General features: G+C 31.9%; 1 protein-coding gene across 1 annotated transcript; it reads right to left on the bottom strand.

The window, feature by feature from the left end:
- Positions 1-1,112: 1,112 nt before the first annotated feature.
- Positions 1,113-20,035, bottom strand: LOC132733476 (uncharacterized). The gene is made up of 11 exons (XM_060720127.1): positions 19,868-20,035; positions 12,091-12,203; positions 11,607-11,655; positions 10,764-10,892; positions 8,833-8,960; positions 7,023-7,168; positions 5,832-6,114; positions 4,676-4,774; positions 3,712-3,826; positions 2,853-3,047; positions 1,113-2,469 (listed from the first exon to the last, which is right to left on the bottom strand). Exons 1-11 carry the CDS (start codon positions 19,878-19,880, stop codon positions 1,523-1,525), a joined length of 2,217 nt encoding a protein of 738 aa, XP_060576110.1. The 5' UTR covers positions 19,881-20,035; the 3' UTR covers positions 1,113-1,522.
- Positions 20,036-21,154: the final 1,119 nt, after the last annotated feature.

Genomic DNA, 21,154 nt, shown 5'->3' with positions numbered 1-21,154 from the left:
TACTTAATTAATATTCAAAAGCGGCCCATGAAAGCGCATGTGCAAATGACTATTTTAACAAACGCGGTTCTATGAAGCACTATTAAAAATAGAAAGTGACTATGAACAGAATTTGATATAGTATCGACATTTGTTCTTCTATGAAAATTAACACTCATTTTTTTTTAAAAAATAGAAGCGGTTTTGCTTTGGAGAGAACTAAAAAAAATTCAAGTAATCTTTAAATAAAAAAATTTAAATTTTGTGATTTTCCCAAAGGGAGTTGGTGAAAAAATTTTTTCACCAATAAAAATTAAAATGAAATCCCGAAGGATAGATGGGTGCCATGTGGGGCAGAATATGAACATTTAAAATGTATGTAAAAAATTTAAAAATTTAAAGAAAAAAAAGGGTACAAAAACAGAAAACCCAATTTTAAATATTTTTCCAAAATTAACCAAAGTGTTTTAAAATTTCAAAATTTTTAAAGTTTTAAAATTTCCCTTTTTTTCACTTTTTAAAAATATATTTAAAGTACAATCCCAATTTAAAGTCAAAAGAATTTGGTTTTTACATGAAATTTGTGAAAAAGAAGCGTATTTAATTAAAGTCTAAATTCAATATGAAATAAAATCGGTTTATTTTATACATTTCAAACACGAAAAAGTAGCTGTCTGAAATAATTCTATAGATTTTTTGTACACAAATACAAATTTTGAATACATATTTAAATATGTCATAAAAGTGTTTTGTATAACAGTAAAAATCTGCTGAAATTATGGGCATTGACTCTTCCGTGGCGAGTGGTTCAGGTCGCCGACTTTACTATTACCTCTGTGGGTTCGAATCCAATAAGAGATTTAAGATTTAATTTCATGTGTGGAAGATTTCAAGCTAGCTAGTTCCACTGAGATGCCCAACTGGCCTCGAAATATCATACAAAGAAGCACCTGAGGTATTTCTTCACCATTTAAAAAACTTTAAAAACGCCTAATGACATTCTCTGTGTCAGTATGGCTTAAAGATCCTGTTACAAACAAACAAAATTTTTTATGGTTTTAAATCATAAATATGATGCTTGCAAATTAAAAATTCAATCACATTATAGTTCCAAAAAGCATTATTTAAAAGATATTACCGAATTTAACATTTCATGTAAATAGAGGGAGGTAATGAGAAATTTATTGTCTACAAAGTTTTTAGGTTTTAAAATAGTATGTATTGCTTGTGCTGTTTGAGCAAATAAGCAAAATCAAATGGACGGGTTATTGTGAAAGTGAGGTAGATTGTTGTACAAAGGTCAATACATTTCTAAGATCAAATTTATCCAGCATTTCTGCAGCACCGTCAATTATACTTGAATGAAGTATACATTTTCAGCCTTTACTGTGTGTGTAAAGAAGAATGTTTCAACATTTTTCCCTGCTGCCAATAACTTGAATCACCAGACCGAGTCTGCAACATTGTTAATTGTATTGCCTTGGATGACCTTATTCTAAGTTTCATATTTTGTGAGATACAAATATCTTTGAACTTGGGATATTCATAATGATTCCTCTAACTCACTGTTCAAGCTCTCACTGTCTTTATTCAATTCCATTATCTTCATTTGCAGGTCAAGTGGCATACCAGATCTAACAGACGGTTGTAAACTGTTAATAATGTTAATGCAAGGTGGCGAGATTTCATCTGAAGTTAGATCACTTACACAAATTATATGCACACTGGTATTTCCAGTATAAAGAAATGGATGATCATTTGCAAATAAAACAAGAGCTTGTTTAGTTACCCTACTGTTGTCAAGGCAAACAATATAAATCAAAGGTTTAATGTCACGTTGCATTAATATTTGTGAATTTATCAGTCTTTCCATTGTAGCTAGCACAATACATTGTTGAATATCACGATTCCTTGTAGTTAATAATTCTTCTGACATAATTTCGTCAGCGTTTCTAAATTCATGACACATTTCCGCTAACTCTTCAGACATAATTATCACTACATTACAATACCTTTCAAAGGCTAATTCTGCAAACTCGTATATATTTCCTGTTGATCCTCTTTCAATAATGATGTCAAGATTGTTGAGTAAAATGTGCTCGAGTTTTGCCACCTTTTGGATATGTTGTATATTGTTTGCGTCCGAAATATCAATGAGCAACACCTCGTGCGTCTCTTTTACCGATGCAACCTTTCCATTACCGTTGAGACTGTTTGTAACATTTGACTCATGGCTATATTCTTCTACAAAATGTCCTGTTTCATTTATGTTGTCAGGTGGTCTTCCACTGACTGTGATATTTCCTTTGCTATTATTTGGCGTTGCCCGATGCGTTTTAAGAAGATTCTCCATCTCTTGATAGTGAATATTTTTATATGTCTCATGCAAACGTGAAGATGATAAATCTATATCATTGTCCTCGCCTGTCATATGTGTTTCCTGTTCGTTGTTGATCACAGAAAATCGTCTTCCAGAAAAGTCTACCATTTCTACAACAAATTCATAGTTAGTGTATATGCATCATTGATATATACAGACATGCTTTATTGTTCATAAATAAACATTATTGAACGACTTTTCTGTTCTACAACTATTTATTTAAAGTAGTTCTAACTCATTTGGACTGCTGAAACAAAACGTGAACTAAAATCAAAGACCACGTTACAATCTCTACAAGCCAGATATCTTACTTTTGGAGATAAAACCGTTAAGAAACCTACACATTTATATATAAAGTGTTGACTTTACTCCAAATTGTAAATTGTTAAACGTTACAATCTCAAAATAGGATAAGAGTATAAGAGGTTGAAATTTAACTCTTTGATTAGGTTTAGACTAGTTAAAATCTAAAACAAATTAAAACAGTATTTACCAGTGTCACCCATTGAAGGCAAAAATTCCGATCTGCTTCTTTCGTGTTTTCTTTTCTTGCAGCGATAGAACGTGACGCCTGTAACAGCGACTGTGACAAATATTCCTCCTAGAACACCTAATATGACCTGAAGCTTTCTACTATCCCATAATTCCTGTTCTTTTGAAGGAGGCTTTTTCGGCTGTATCTTTGATACTGTAATTGACATAAAACTATTACGTAATTCACAGTCTCGAAGATTTTATATAAAAAACAAGACAAGGGTAAGTCCCTCAATAGCAATGAAATCAAATTTCAAACAGTGAAAATTGCAGACTTGGTTTGATTAAGTCTCGTTACAAGCTCAATGATAGAGAAATTTTCAAAGGTTAATCAAATATTTTGATTTTGATGACAACCATATGAGTCATGACAAACAAAAGGTATAGTATTCATCATTTTTGACAATTCTTGGAATAGATAAACGGCTGGGTAAATGACTGGGGAGGCAAATAAGTTATAGAAATAGCAACGAAAAGAGAGCCCCGGGTATAAATCAAATTGCCGAGTGTTTTGATGTTCTTTGAACTTCTTTCTTTTTTGTATCATAGGCAAAAATAAAAAAAACTCGATTTCTGTTGTCAAAATATGAAATCACAAAAAAAAGTAACAAATGAACGAGCATCTAAATATTATATTTCTATCCTTATCACTTTCTCTAGCGTCACAATAAGTAAATCCAAGAAAAATTGAGCCAATCGATGGTATGCTCTGGAGTGCGGGTAACTAATACCTGTACTCCAGTTTACACACTGTGCATGTAGACGCATTTTCAACAGAAAGGTCCCAAACTATGATAAGGAAACTAAAACATAGTTACCATTTAAACTTTGAGATGTGTAAACAAAATAATCATTCCCGGCATCACAGCGGTCACTGATTTCTTGTTTGTATACAGATTCGTATGGTCCGGGTTCTTCACATTTTAGATAAAGCTATAAATAAAGTATGGCAATGTATAAAAAAATTCTTCTACCTTCTTAATAAAAATAACAAAAACATGTATGGCATAAAGTGATAAATATAAGAATAGTAAGTATAAAAAAGGACCAATTGCTCAAATATCCTTTTACGGTCATTGACTTCAAACGACTTGCCCGTGGCCGCCGTGGGTTCGAATCCCAACAGGGACCTTTGATTCTTTCATGTGAGGAAGGTATCCAGATTGCTTACGGAACGTCTGTGGTTCTACTCAGGTTGCCGTTCATTCCTAAAACAATGCACGGAAGGGCACCTGAGACTCTTCCTCCACCTGTAAAGCTGTAACATCGCTATATATGACCAAACTGTGTCGGTGTGATGTAAAACCCAATCAAACAAACACACATATCCATTTATATATCGAGTTGTTGCATGTTCCAATACAAAGAGTGCATAACTAGCATAACAACATTTTATGCAGTATTTCATTTTGTGATGTCAGCAAGACTTTTTAGTCAAAATGCAATAAAACTTAAATAAAGGCTTTTGCAAATTTAACTACAGCGTTCAAAGCTGCAGATATAATTAAACTATAATCTGCTAACACGGCTGTTCCTAAACACTTAATTTGTTTAGAATAACACTTCTAATTTGAACTATGCTGTAAACGATGCTTAGGAGTTTTAACCGTTGCTTGGATTATTGCTAAATCTTGAGACTGAATAAAACTGGCACTTCTTTCTTTTCTATTTTTACCATGTTTGACAATAATAAATGTTTCCTTAAGAAATGTATCGATGGATCAGCAACAAAAATAAAGAGGTAGTACCTATCTAAAGTATAAGTAAGTAAAGACTACATACTGTTATCATTACACGTAAATATACTTTGTAATTTTCGGCGCTAAACTTGTGAGATCTCGTGTGTATTTCACCATCTTTTACATCAAACGGTCTAACTTCCTGTGAAAAAATAAAGTGAAATCAATCATTGAAGGAATTGTTGATTCAGAATATATAAAGGTCGCGTTTTTCTTTTCCCTTAATTTAACCAATATGATTCGTGTGTGGGCGCTTGTTTATAGCCAGATTAAAAATATATATACACCAGAAAAATATGCGTTTATCAATGAATAAAGCTTTAGTTTAATATTGTTGAAGATACATGTACAAACTTGATTAATAATAATTTTATAATGACTGAGATTTCTTTAAATTACGTTGGCGGTACATTTTCTTTTGACAAAAATAAGCTTGTCTGTACTTAAAAGAATTAGCGTTAAACAATATGATCAACCACGTGACCAGTATACAATCAACCATACTGCGAATGGCCAGGAATTTTATGTGTTTCGTGAATGTCTGGGTAAAGCATTCATAAAACAGGAATACATGTACTCTGTTGATTATTCTTAAGAATAGGTCATTTTTGATAGACTTCTTGTATCTTAAAAGAATAGCGAGAGAGAGAGAGTGGATTACTGCATTGATTTCAGTCTATTAAGTTACAATCATTAATTATTAACCCTAATGAGGTTTGTAGGTTGCGAGTGTACATGTCTTGTCTTGTCAGGCCTGTCTTTCGTGCAAAAAAAAAACCAATATATTTTATTGACATTTGTCATATCTTGGAAAGAGCCTAAAATATTTATTTACTATTATTCATTAAAAGTTCTAAAAAGACATAATAATTCAATTTCATATAAAATTATATCAACAAATGTTTGTAAAGATCTGGTAAACAATTTTTACATATCAATCAGAACATGTACCGATTAACGCACTGTCAAGTCATACAGTACTGTATTAAAGAAAGAATGAAAGAATGAAAGAATGAATGAATGAATGAATGAATAATGAATGAATGAATGAATAATGAATGAATAAATGAATGAATGAATGAATAATGAATGAATGAATGAATGAATGAATGAATGAATGAATGAATGAATGAACGAATGAATGAATGAATGAAAAACAAAGACAAAAAAATAAACAAAACATAAAAATACAATCTTACAATTTCTTCAATATGTCTGTCCTTAGGATGGGTTTCGGAAATATCAATTGAAGCACTTTGTAAATATGGAGGAACATTTGTAAAATTGATGAGGAATATGTGTTCACTGTAGTCATACTCCCAGCTTAGTTTCGGTTTTCCCCTATGACTTATATGACAGGCGCAATACTCATAGCTGTGGTCATCTGTAAACAAATGAGGAAAATCCCGTTTTGTGAAAATATGAATATTTGCAAATATGTTTGTAACATTTGCAATAGTGTACCGGACCACAATGCAGGCACTGGAATAGTAATGCCAACATCAGTTCGTGCTTTTTTACTGTGAACATGCTTTTTAATAAACTGAACCATTTTCTGACTCATATTTCGAACTGTTGGTATATATAGCTAAATACACCCTTTATAACATTGTGGAATACCAACTCATTTATTTGACATTTGCTTTTTCAATGCTTGTACAACGTGCTTGCAAAAACACAAGTTCTGATTTCTACTGACAATTTGTGTTTCTTTTAAACTTTCAAGCATTTACGGCACTGGTAACAAATATCATTTTAATACTATTCAAATGAAAAGTATGCGACAATAGATCATATCATGTTATTATCAAAGATCATATCATGTAAATATCAAACTGTAATGATAGTTTGTAAATGCTAACTGATGTTTTCCTTTCTGATTTAATACAGTCCGTTAGAAGTTTAGCCATTAATTTTTTAAAACAAAAAGTGAGTAGCCTTTTCCGCTAGTTTAGAGCAAAAAAGTGAATAACTTTTTCCGCTAGTTTAGAGCAAAACGTGAATAGCCTTTTCCGCTAGTTTAGAGCAAAAAGTGAAAAGCCTTTTCCACTAGTTTAGAGTAAAAAATGATTAGCCTTTTCTGCTAGTTTAGAGCAAAAAGTGAATAGCAATTTTCCGCTAGTAAGGACAGCCTACAAGCATGTGCAGAGTCTTAACATTACCACATCTTTAACATTTGGTGCCCAGCAAGTTTCGCATATCAAACATTGTGACAAAGAAACAGTTCCAGAAAATAGAAGCTTATTAAAAGTTAATGTTGTAGATAGATTCATGCAGGTTAGAGGAGTTAAGAAGGACACAAATACGGCAAGTTTGGAATTTAAATCTACTTTTGAGATAGGACTGAAGATACGGTAATTCCTTGTTGGAAACACCTGTACATACCAGACCACATGTGGACTCCTGTTCGTGTGGAGAGTGATACGAGGGACCTACATAGTCGCCCAGGTCTAGAGTAGCTCCACAACTGAACAACTAGGCCAACATCCGGTTTATCTAGTAACGGCAGACAGTCGAAATAGAACTTCGCAAGTCCCTAAAATATATAGATATTGAACGCTTAAAGAGGTCACGCCATACTCATGCTCTTGGCTTCACATACATAGAACAAAGCTATAAGTAATTTGAAAGATCCGCAAAACGTAGAAATAATTCAAAATAAATGTAAAACTTGTTGCAAATGTCTTTAGATTAATTGATAATGATTAAAACATATTATAATGGTGTATTTTTTCTTTTGATAATTAGAACAAGAAAACATAGATTATAATAACTACGAAAGACCGGTGGGGACATTTCAACTTCCTGTATTCATAATTTCAACTTCATGAAATTGTAAATGCATGAAGTTGAAATCGTAAATTCACGAAATTGAATTCACGAAGTTGAAGTCGTGAGTTCATGAAGTTGAAATCGTGAATTCATGAAATTGAAATCGTGAATGCACGGAGTTGAATTCGTGAAGTTGAAATCGTTAATTCGTAAAGTACTTAGCAAAAATCGTGAATTCATAAAGTTGAAATCTTGAATTCATGAAGTTGAAACTGTGAATAAGTGAAGTTGAAATCGTGAATTCATGAAGTTAAAAATCGTGAACTCGTGGTGAAGTTGAAATCGTGAGTTCATGAAGTTAAAAAATCGTTAATTCGTGAAGTTTAATTCGTGAATTCATGAAGCTGAAATCGTCAATTTATGAAGCTGAAATCATGTACTTGTGACTTCAAAACATCTTTCGGCGTATTCTATCTAAGGCAGCAGAAAGAATTAGATCTTGTCAGTTACTTAAATGCAATACATGCAATGAAATGATATTTACATTTATACCTTATCTTAAAAACATTCAAAATACAGTTAAATGTTTTGTTTCTCTAAACCTTACAAAACTATGAAAAAGTATTAAACAAAATGTAAATGAAGATAGTGATATATATTCCCAATTAATTCAGGTTTGTAAAACCGATTGAATTACTTTTGAAAAACAACAAAAAAAACCAAAAAACAAACAATACGTACGGATTTTCTACCTCTTTCAATTATTCGATGAATGCATGCCAAGTGTATATGAATGCTTATATGAACAGCAACTGTGAAAGATCGATTGAGTTCTCAAATGTATTTGAATACAGTCATGCTTGTAACGAATATGTAGTGTGGAGTGTCAATCAATAAATTAAACTTTTTTTCATCCCGATACTTATTTATTCTTGAACCGTTATCTAATTTACATTTTAATCGCATCTACGCAAAAGAATAATCAAATGCTGTACGCCAAATGCGGCCATTCATTTTTTATATTGGTGTATGAGATATCTTTTTAATATAATTATATCATTAAGATATGTGTCAGCTTTGGAGTCAATCGTTGCAAACTTGGTTTTTTCGTTTTGGCGGGAAGACATACATGGTTAAACACACGTACTTAATATCTTGGTTTTCTCTTTTCTGTTGCCAGACGCTCATGGTAAATCATGTGTACTTACATTGAGTTGCCAGTCTGTCCAGTGAAATACATGCAATTATCTTGGTTTTTTTTTTTTTTTAATTTTTCCCTTGCAAAACAGTCGTGGTAAAGCAAATATTTATCGTGGTTTTCACTTTACTGCTACCAGTTAGTCATAGTAAATACATGTACCAACCTTTTTGTATAATTTTTTTCTGCTGTCACCAATTTGTAGAAAATAAAACAAAAAATGTGTTTACCTGGGTTTTAACTTTTCTGCTGCCAGTCAATCGCAATACCACACATGTATCAGAGATATACTGAAATGGGTAACTTTCTATCTGATAAAATGTCAGGTTAATGAGAAACACCCTTGGTAATCTCCTCCCTGAAAAAAAAATAAAACAACACAAAATTAATTAGAAAATAAAACAAACAGTAACTATAGAACATTCACAGGTTCGCGTGCTGTCTTTTTGTCTTTTTATACAAAGACATTGCATTCAATGGCAAACATTGATTTGAATGTTTTGTTTCGAAGTAAATTCAATTCAAAATATGTTTATTTTTGCTAATTCGATACAACTCAATACTAACATGTTTGGGGTGTGAGTTATACTCTAAAGGTCTAAAACAATGGCAACAGAAGGGATCGAACCACATACCTCTCACATATCAGGAAATCACTTAAACGACTGTGATATTGTGGATGTAACGATGATCTTTACATTAAGGTAGTGTGACCTTCAAAATATTAGTTATAATTATTCTTCATATTAATTCTCGTAAACTAGACGGACAAAACTGAAGTGGGATCGAATATTTTACGATCTCATTAAAATCAGATCATCGTTTTTGCTCCATTCCTAGCGAAGGGTAGTGTGATTTAAATGAGATCAGAATATTTAAATGAGTGCTTTAATTCATTGACAGGTAAATAAAATCAGACTATATCACTGTCAAATATCACTGTCAAATATCAGAAAATACCATAGCTACGCCATACTTTTTTATCAAAAGTGTGCCAAATTTAGGCAATACTTGCACAGTATGGATCCATTCAGTACACTTAAGTCTTTAAGCGTAGATTAATTCAAATATTACCGTTCAACAACTGGTATTCTGATATGTTTTGCCAATAAGTTTGCAGAAATCGCTAATGTGAATTTAATATAGATCCGACAATTTCAATACCACGGATCGGATATTTCAATAACTTTTCAGTTTACTAACCTATCATATGACATCAATACAATAAAATATAATTGGAAATAACACTAATTATTCAAAATGCCATATTAAACGTTTCCAACCATTGGCAACTTGAGAAAAGAAACTTTAAACTAAATTATGTGTAATTATTGAATATCAAAATGCAGCTAAACCTTTTTTTCGAAGATCGGTTTATGACATTAATTTTATGACAGGCTATATGGGTGAAAAGCAAAATATCACCCGACCCGTTATGTAAGGTTATATTGCAGACAACCGTGCATCAACGGCCATATAATGTCTCGAAAAAAATAAACGAATAAGTTATACTAAAGAAAAAATTGCATCGTCTAAGAAGACGTTATTTAAATCATTTGTTTCGTCGACTTTCATTGGGTAATCGTGACGTTTATAAAATCTGATAAACTGCATGCTTGCTGTACATTTATGAAATAGCTTTCATTTTTCCTCCAAAAGAAGGGGTGTGATGCATTAATAATTCGGTATAAAAGGTTGAACTTGTTATATGGCCGTGTATACTAGGTTGTTTGTAGTATTATAAACTTGACGGCTCTGGTTATATCAGCTCGCCATTGTTAAATACTATATAACCTGACTATATAACCAGTCAGAGACGCTAATATTGTCATCTATATACACGCCATCTAGAATTGTATGAATTGTGTTTGCATCTAAGACATCAAGGGTGCAATATTATAAATCTGTTATGAAGAGTTATGCGGTCTTGTTAACGCGGTTGTTTGCCATATAACACAGGCTATGCAAGCTTAAATCCGTTCAATATTGAACCATATGATACAAGTGTAAAGAATCTATATAACTTTTAAATCATCATATGTTTCTCAACATTCTAACTAAAGAAATTACATGTATAATAAATAACGTAAAAAAATTAATCAAAACATATTTTTAAGCAGACACAGATTTTTAAAGTCATAAATATTATTAAAGTTTGTACCAGTCTGCATAAATTGCCAGCTAATGTTAGCCTTGTATCCGCCGTCTGTATATACTGAGGTAACGGACGGTATCACATCTTTCTCATTCGTCCTTTTTGTGTTTTTTCCGCTCATTAATCTTTCACATTCTGAAAATTAGAAAATATTCTCATAAAAATCTCATATTCCTTTTGCTCAGGATATACAAACATAGCGTCAAAGACGTGCTAAATGTTAGCGTTACACTTAAAGCGCGTCAATGAAAAAAATGATTCTTTTTCACATTAAACCGTCTTTATTTTGGGTATGTGATAAAAAGAATATTATATTCGCTAAATTTACTGAACTCAATGAATAAAATGACATTATGCTCCCTACAGGCCCGTATTATATACTTTATTCAACTTGTTCAATACATTTAGTATTGAACCATCACTCATTCAATATCCTCTATGTTTGGCTTGTCTGTTTGATTGGCTAGTTTAAAACATGTTTATGTATGCTTCATTGTGAATAATATGCTTTTTATAAGGTCAAATGGGCTTGAATTTTCAATCCCTTGTTAAAAAGGCAAACCTTAATAAATCATATCAATGGTATACTTATGGAGCATTTGCTTGAAAATGCCTTGCATAACGGATACCAAAATATTGAATGTACACCGAGTACCGAAAAAAAATCGGAATTAAAAGATATCATAAAACGGGTGTTACCTAGTGCAATCACTGTCAATAAAACAACTTGTGCGACATGAAATGCGCAATTACAGTGACATAATTCTGTCATTATTTTTATTGCTTTCGAGTGCTCCTGTAACTATGCAAGGAGATATGAAAACGATTTGTGTTTAAAAGATAACCTACCTGTCTTGTTATCAACCACTAGAAGCTCAACAGATCTGTCACTCATAGCCTGGTAATACAGTAATTCCAAATAAAAATTGTGTTTGCATATCTTAAACGTCTTAATCTCACACATAATCGTTGATTTTTGTAAATTAATTTCATTTCAAATAAATTCTTTGGTTTAAAAATATTTATTTAAGCTCTATTGCGAAACAAGGTCTTGGAACTTATATTAATCACTTTCGGGTCCGCTTCCTGGAACCAACCAGTGTTGGTGTCAAGAAACATGGTCGTGACCCGATTAGGGCTCGAACCCATAATCTCTTGGTTGAGAGACAGACATCTTAACCACTAGGTCACTTAAAGTACTGCACTCATTAAGATATCTAGTGCCTGGAGCGGAACTTTTAAAAATATAAAATTATATTTTTTTTATTTTTGAAATGCAAATTGATAAATGACTTATACAGGTTTGTATAAATAATAATAAATATCAGCTTACCTGGACATGATACCTAGCCGGACATTTGACCTTGACCCCTTGTGGTAAGTTAATGGCAACAGACGATGTGGTGCACAAAAATAATATCATTGCCAATATAACAGGATCCATATCTGTACAAATTAAAAATATTATGTGAACAATAACGCTTATTATCGAATACAACATTAAAAGGGGTGGGGTTTCGGGTTATGTCGAGAGGTGGATTCTTCTTTTCTGCTCGTTCGTACGCAAACAATTCAACAAAAGCAGTCGAAAGCTCATCTCGTATAACTATTAAAATGAGACGCTTTTCAAAGACACAAGATCAACTTAGATATCATTGTTATGATATAGTAAACGATAGCGATATTCCGCATTTAAGTTTGGAAATTATAGTTCAGATAATTATATAAATACCTTAATAACAGCTTTTTTTTTACAAATTTTATTTGAATGTACTTTAAGTGACCTTGTATGAACGACTTTTGAAACTATTGAAACTTATATGTAGTGTGTGCAAAAAAAACTGTTTGCATTTTCAAATTATAAATGAAGTGGGCGATATTGCATTTCAAAAACAGTTTATAAAATGCCTTGGTTATTATAAACACTCCTTAAAGACGTATTGATACGGTGCACTATGCCGCTTTGTAAATATATTTGAATTTAAAAGTTGAAATCCTCATTTACTATAAACGAATTTGTTAAATGTTAAAATGCCCATGTAATAATTAACTCGATATCTTTAGCGTATCAAAAGTATGCTTTTCATAAGAAGGGTAAACGTTCTCGATTGAGTTTGTGATTACATTTTTTTCTTTGATTTGCCATGTGAGAAAAAAAGAATAAATTCAAACAAATGATCAGACTAACTTTCTTAATATGCATCCTATAAGTCTATGTAATGTTTTCACAAAATCAGTGAATCGTCGGATCTATACAGTTTGGCCTCATATTTCCATTTAATGCCAGACAAAAGAGTTTTTTATAAACAAACAGTGTGTTCCTGTGGTTTAACCAATGCATTTAGTTAAAGACAAATATATGACAAGTGTGGAAGAAATTCGCAATGCACGGTCAAATATACAAATCCATTTATATCCCTCTTTGAAAGAAGAACTGATGCTTTCGCTCATCTGTCAGTCACTACAGTGTTGGAACAGTACGCTTTCAAAAAACATCATCAAAAAGTAGAATTTTTTAAATATCGCCTTTTTTCGCCCATTATTTCAAGCACATTGTCCGGTATATGCCGGAATACAGTATTGTGGTCAAACACTTTTTAAGTCTCACTCTTTAAAGTATTTTGATGAGCATTTATATAAATTAAACCAATGGCGCTCATTACTAGTACTTAATTACTGATCATGGATTCCGGTACTTAGTAGTTACGCTTCCATTCTATGAATCTACTATTACTACTAATCCGTTTCTGAAATGTTAATTTACTGCAACTTTTTATTCATTTTATAGATTTTTTCGCCTGTAAAATGATTCCGTGCGCTTTTATGTGCAATGCATGTATGTCAGTAAATAAACTACTTATCTTATCTATAAATCTCTCAACACTTTCAATGATTTATTAAACAACAATAATGATTAAGCTTACCAACAACGGCCCTTGAAACGAAATAAATGTTTTAATATAAACATTATCTCATAGCTGTCTAACACAAACGCTTTCTCACCCTAGTTATATATATTGCTTTTTGTTTTAACATTACCATTGCCTTAAACGCCAAATAATCTTAACTTGCTAAGATCACGGGGGAGGAAGTGTTACACGAAGGATGGAGTTCTTATGATAACTTGTTTGGAGTTCTTATGATAACTGTCACGGAGTTCCTGGAAAACGTTACGGATTTCTGTGGAAAACTTTTCTATATACTTGGAGAACTCACTTAAAAAATGGTTATTTTTAACTTTAAATGGGGAGTTTGAGGTGCTAAATTAAACTTTGATAATTAAACTTGCCCTACATATTGTATTATGTTTTCAGAGAAAATCTTTTAGTCCATATTTCGCCGCCGTTTAAAAAAAAAAAATCTGGTAGTTTTGAGAAAATTTTTCAAATTACTTGCTAATTCGTACATACTGACCTTTTCATTTGTGATCTTCTTTCGTTGCTATACATAATCACCTAATTATAGTGGAGATTTGCAAACATAAAGCCCGGGCTAATACATGTATACCCGATTTTTCAAATGTTACGGAGTTCTTGTGATAACTCAAAATATGTCCTGGAGTTCTTATGATTACTTTTGTACTGCCAGTGTGTTTCTTGTGCTTAATTACGACACGTTTAAGCGTATTTTATTAGTCAATAAGTGTGTAAATCATTATTAAGCATAGTACGCTTATCATTGCACAAAAATTTGGTTATATAACGATGGTTTTTGATCCTAATTAAATTTGTGCGAAATCATATTGGACATTATAAAACCAACGAATGCACTAAATGTTTCTGTGTATACTGTCCGTCAACAAAAGTTTTATGTCATAAGTTTCCGCAAATGCAACATTGAGGCCATGTGGCAAAATTAAAACACGATCATTCAATATATCTGGAGAAGACATGAAACTGCTTTGGTGTACAGTCTACATAGGATAAACATGTGCTAAGCTATCTTCAGGAACGACCCGCCTCCGTGGTCGAGGGGTTGAGTCGATGACTTCTAATCCAGTTACCTCTCTGGCGTGGGTTCGATCCCGGGAGATGCTTTGGTAGTTTAGCACGGAGGAAGTAGTCTAGTACTGGTGTAATCTCTCCAGGAACGATGGTTAGGAAACTACCTGCCCATATGACTGAAATACTGTTGGGAAAAGGCGTAAAATGAAACAAACAAACAAACAAACAAAAAATCTTCAGGAAAACCTGAATCAGCGTCACCTGTATTCAGCAGTAACATGGCTTAAACCGCCAAGGAAAAATTGTTTAAAACTTACACTTTTTTCTCAGTTACATGTTTTAAGTAACCGTCTTTCTAAAGCAGACAATAAGTAGTTGGGCTTCCCTCAAGAAGCGGCTAAGTAAATTGTATCATTATATACCATGTATCGTATATAACCGGGATATCCTTCACACCCATGCACCCGAAATGTATGATCTTTTTATGCATAAAAAATCAACCGATTACTACCGATTTACCGATTTCTTCGACAGATTTGCACGTGCCCAACGGGTTCGAGCGAAAGAAGTTCGACCATATATTTTTGTAATCAATTACAGCAAAAGTTGTTGCAAAATTTCCACTAGGACTCCAACTTTGATAAGAAAAATGTATGCAGTGATTTTCCGAAATATGGAAATTGCTGTACGTCACGTGATGCTACATTGGATTTAATAGAGAAAGGAACAAGGTCGATAAACGGCATGAACCTTACGGTGACTCACATGTCTTATTGAAGACTTACTTTCTATCGTCATACCATTGTCATAGAACTTTATACGTTTCTATGACAAAAACTGATACCTTTTAGAAATTGAAATACCCGTTGAATACATAAAGACGACACCCACCTCATTAAATTTAGATAAAAGGTAGTGCATACTACCTCCTATTTTGCACATGCATACCGATAGCATAGTTACTTAATGTTCTCTAAAACTGCCAGGAATAATGTATATATGACGAAATCATGCTTGAGTATTAAATTCAAAGCGTATTTTTATCCTGTAAGTAAATGCTCTACATCAAGTATGTTTACAGTCATTCCAATAAAATAAAAAAAAACACACACACACACACACACACACACACACACACACACACAAAAGACCAAAACAAACACAAAAAACACAAGAAACGGAGATAAGAAAAATATCTCTTGAACTGAAAAACACGATCAAAACCAACGTTATATAACCAAATTTTTGTGCAAATGATAAGCGTACTATGCTTCATAATGATTTACACACTTATTGACTAATAAAATACGCTTAAACGTGCTGTGATTAAACACAAAAACACACTGGCAGTAACAAAAGTTATCATAAGAACTCCAGGACATATTTTGAGTTATCGCAAGAACTCCGTAACATTTGAAAAATCGGGTATAAATTTATTAGCCTGGGATTTATGTTTGCAACTCTTCATAATAATTAGGTAATTAAGTTTAGCAACGAAGAAGATCACAAATGAAAAGGTCAATATGTACGAATTAGCAAGTAATTTGGTAATTTTTCTCAAAACTACCAGATTTTTTTTAAACGGCGGCGAAATATGGACTTAAAGATTTTTTCTGAAACATAATACATTATGTAGGGCAAGCTTAATTATCAAAGTTTAATTTAGCACCTCAAACTCCCCATTTAAAGTTAAAAATAACCATTTTTTAAGTGAGTTCTCAAAGTATATAGAAAAGTTTTCCACAGAAATCCGTAACGTTTTCCAGGAACTCCGTGACAGTTATCATAAGAACTCCAAACAAGTTATCATAAGAACTCCATCCTTCGTGTAACACTTCCTCCCCCGTGAAGATCACTGTGTCTTATTTGTCACCGAATTTCTACCAAGTAAGTACCCGGGGTAAACGCTAAATCTGAACATGTTAGCCTTTCACCTTCTATATTAATAAAAGACTTGTCCAACTTCAATATTTGGAGCTGCCAATAATCTTTTTTTAAGAATCATTTGATAAAAAAACTAGAAGTTGGTCAGACTCCACAGATATGATGGCAAACCTAAATCTAAACTAGTGTCGAAGAGTCAAAGAATAATCCCTTTTGATTTCAGCAGTTAAAGTTATTTAAGGTTATTTTTATATTTAGTGCCGCAGGTATCTTTTAATCACTATGTGTTCATTTGAAAAAGTAAACTGATTTAAACATGTTTCTTCACACAAAAAGACGTGCTGCTAGTTCTATTTGTTATATATTATATTGAAATATATTGACTTGCATTGACTTGAATGAAGTCCAGACTTTTTACTTACGTCGAACGTTTTGATTTTCTTTAGAAAAGACAAATCATTGAGAATAAATTATAAATGTCGAAAACTTTGATTAACAGAAATACACAAACAAGTCATACATTCGTTAACCAAAATATTCTCTAAAATACACTTTAAATAACAACGGGCATTTTAGGTTGATTTCAAATGACAAGTTTGGTTTAACGTGAAACACAATTATATTGAGTAAGAAATAGAGGATATTTGTTTGTTTGTTTGTTAGATGAAATTTTATTTCATCGAGTGAGCTTTAAAAACAGTATTCTCACGAGTGGCGTAGCCACGAGTTAGAATACTGTTTTTAAAGTTCACGAGATGAAATAAAATTACATCTTACACAGCAAACAGACAAATTTTCTTTTTATTTTATGCTTAAAAACAAGTTTAAACGAAATTTCCATAATTTTAACGTTAATATTAAAATCTGTTTCCCCCATTGAGAGCCCCATTTAGACGGAATTTCTCATTTAAAACAAGAAGTCTTGAGCTGAAAAATAAGTCCGCCAATCAAGGTTAAATGACGGTGATATTTATTCATTTTATTAAAAAAATATGAATGATTGCTTGTTTTAATAATAAAAACAAACAATTCTTGCAGGAGAAAATTCCAATCATCCATCCATATTTCTGTTACTTACTGCGAATTTATATTAGACCTGGCTTTCTAAAATGTAAACGGCAGCCATTTTTTAAAGTTGTGTATTTCATGGGAGGAAAATAATTGTGTAAGATTCAGAAGGATATAATTTGGATTTGTTAGTCATACACCTTTTTAAAAGAAAGAAAACTTATTTGAGGATTGTAACAGACAAAAAATAAGTGTTGACAGAAGTGAAAACATTCAGAAAAGGAGCTAGGAAAATGGAAAACTTGGAAGCTTGCTGAACAGCTGAAGGAACGCTGGGTTGTTTTACTTATTTTACGAGTGATGGCTGTCAATGCTTTTCAATTTTTCATAAAGCATACGGCAGTTATTGCTCGTAGGATACTTTAATATGCCCAAATCGGCAAATGTCATCAAGAGCCCGTTTTGCATGGGGAAGGAATGTATTTTTCAGACTGTAAAAACGAAACAAAAAAAATTTAGAGACGAAATTTGGAGATTGGAATTTGAAGGAATAGAAGTAAGTTTTCTCTCTGTGTTACTTTTGACATTTAAGTTATTTATCTATTTCAGCTTTGCTATTTCTTTTAACAGCCTGACATTGTCAGAATTGTCCGTAAAAATAAAATTGAGGTACCACATGGGGAAAATCTTAAAAAAGTAGTTTCGTCATTGAAAAAAGTGAAATTATATTTTGATAATTTTCACTGTGAAATTATCAAATATAATTTTCACGGATAAATCAGTAATCCACTGAAAAGCATAAAATAATAAAAGTATACTCAAGTCCATGCTAAACGTTTCTTTTACAATTTTCGTTGTTTACACACGCTTGAATGTATAACTTTTAAGTATGATAATTACATTTGATATGAGTAAACAATAGATCTTCATGTAGATCCAACAATTGATAATACTTTTTTACAACTTTCAGATACATGTGATTATGTTATTTACGGATGTCTTTATGTAGATCTAACAATATACAAGTTAGAGGTTCTAAACTTTAAGTGAAAAAGATAAACAAAATAATTATGATGTGTTACTTAATTAACTTTTCAACTTACACGAAGCTTTATGTAAAAAACCCAGATAATTATATGTTATTAAACTTGTTAGTGTTAGAAGTTTAAAGAAATTAACTAGCCACTGAAAATATTTGGAGACGTAAGGATGTGTTTAAAGTATTTCTATTAGCTGAAATTTTCTCTAGTTATAGAGACAATCATCTGATTTTTAAATTGATAACGTTCAATTGATAAGCTCATATTTACGAGTGCATGTATATTTTATTTAACTGGTAAGTGTTGGTAGTGTTGGTAGTTTTATGTCTCTTTTTGGTGTCATTGGAAGTTAGCTACCAATTCGTCATCTAATTAATTTCCATAACATCTAATTAATTAACATAAAATATAATTCATAAATTTATTATTGATAGCTGTTATTTATCTTCTTTACAGGACATTTACATGGTAATTAAGTGTTTAACTGGAGGCAAAATATGCAACTGTAGTTTTGGTATAAGATTGCTCTATTTGCGTGTGCCTTTTCTATCATATCTATACAGCCTTCTAATTGTGAATTCGGTTAATTCAATACATGTTATAAGTATAAGTTTTGTAATTCAAATACAAGCAAGATAAAAAATATACCTACAATATAATGCAGAAATTGCAAAATAAATCTGTGTTAGAAATTAAAAGTTTTAAATAAATAAGAATACGATTTTATCATTTTATTTTAAGGGTTAACTGTACATAATTAAATAATCTGAATATTCGTTGTACATTAGATAGTATTTTGCTATTAACATATAACTTAGTTTTCATGCAAGATTTAGCAGATAAACACTGTGATATTATTTATCCTGGAAATTTATGGGACAAAATCAATGGACAGAAATTAAACTTGCATATATTATGCATAACCAATTATGATGGAACATACTCAAAGATAATGATATACATGTAAACAAACACTCAAATTTATGTGCCGATCCCGCGTAAGAATTTTTTAACAGATAATTCTTTGCAAATAATGTTAAGGTTTAAGTAATTATTGCGTTTTAATGCGCACGAACTACTTGAAAAATGATTGCAGAATTGCTGTCACTAACGTATTATTTACATAGCAATGTGATCGATATTTTATCATGTATTCGGATATTCAAAAAGAAACGTGTTTAAACTTCGTTATGGTTATAAATCGAATGGAATAATACATACAAATGCCACATACCTGTAGACTCCATATTTTCATTTAGACTTGCATGTCATGTATTCCACGAAAAACTTAAAAGTTATTTCCATGCTCGATTTTAACTTCACTAAATACACTGTTAAAATAAACACACAAAGAATTTAACCGCACTTGCACGATTAACAGGGTAGGTTATAGATACATGTATTATTAAAAGTGTTAAGTGAACCGACTACGATAAAATCGATCAATAACTTTATCATGATAAATGATATCTTCTTAAGGTCAAATGACATATTAAAAGATGGTGTTACAATACAAAGTTCTACTTAAGAAACCTGACAAACCTTGAAAAGTAAAAGTAGCTTATCCAACATTATCGTCAATTAAAACCATTTAAATGCTAATTGTTATATACGTTTCTATTTTCTCCTTTTAAGTTTAAGATTCATGGTTTCCGGTCAGTACATTTTAGATTTTATTAAACAATAGGAAAGCAATATCATATTATTTGTTTGTTTTTTTCAGAGAAGAATGCACTTTGATATATCAGAACTAAATGTCAGCTGTTGCCACAAGGGTGCTATCGTCAGCCTGTAACTAGCTAAAACTTTTTATGACTGATATTTAAGTCAACACCATGGTCGTTCAGCGGTTGTCACTAAGTCATTGATAAAGATGTAGAAGATTGTTGGACCTGTTTCACGCAAGTGACACAGTTAAACCAGTCTCTGCATTTTCCATTACGTACATACGAAAGTGACTCTTCATTCTCTACTTGGTATTTGGTATTCTCCTAACAAATGTCAATTTTGTTACTGTTTATTCAATTAAACGCGTTGATTTGCTTTTCGAATGATCGATCAATGTACGTACATATAATCAAGGATATTAAAATTTCGATCCCTGAAGACCATTCTGCACGATTGTTGAGAGTATAACTATATTATATTTGTTGCGCGGTATTTTAGTTCCTTCTATTTGACCTTTCCCTACTAAGTGGATTCCAGTATTCCTTACTTGAATACTGTCTTATCACCTTTTATTATATCGTACCTGCTTTTTGAATTTGCTTTTTGACGTCTTGCTTACAATATGCAGGCTTCATACCTCTTTCAAAATCCCATTTTAATTAGTAACACCCATTGTTTTCTCGTTCAGGAAAGACGCATTCTTTGATTTGGTGAACATACGCCGCTTTCATTGGAATGACATTCAATGTTTCATGATAACCGCCGTATGGACACATTTCTATATTTTTCTATAATTCACAATTTCACCAATGTCATGTTTAAATGACGAATTCTGCCTAAGCAGGTGCTAGGG

This window comes from Ruditapes philippinarum, unplaced genomic scaffold, assembly GCF_026571515.1.
Source record: "Ruditapes philippinarum isolate M1 unplaced genomic scaffold, ASM2657151v2 ctg842_1_1_1_1, whole genome shotgun sequence".
NCBI lineage: Eukaryota > Metazoa > Mollusca > Bivalvia > Venerida > Veneridae > Ruditapes > Ruditapes philippinarum.
The sequence above is the reverse complement of the archived record's forward strand: the minus strand, read 5'-3'. Positions and strand labels throughout refer to the sequence as shown.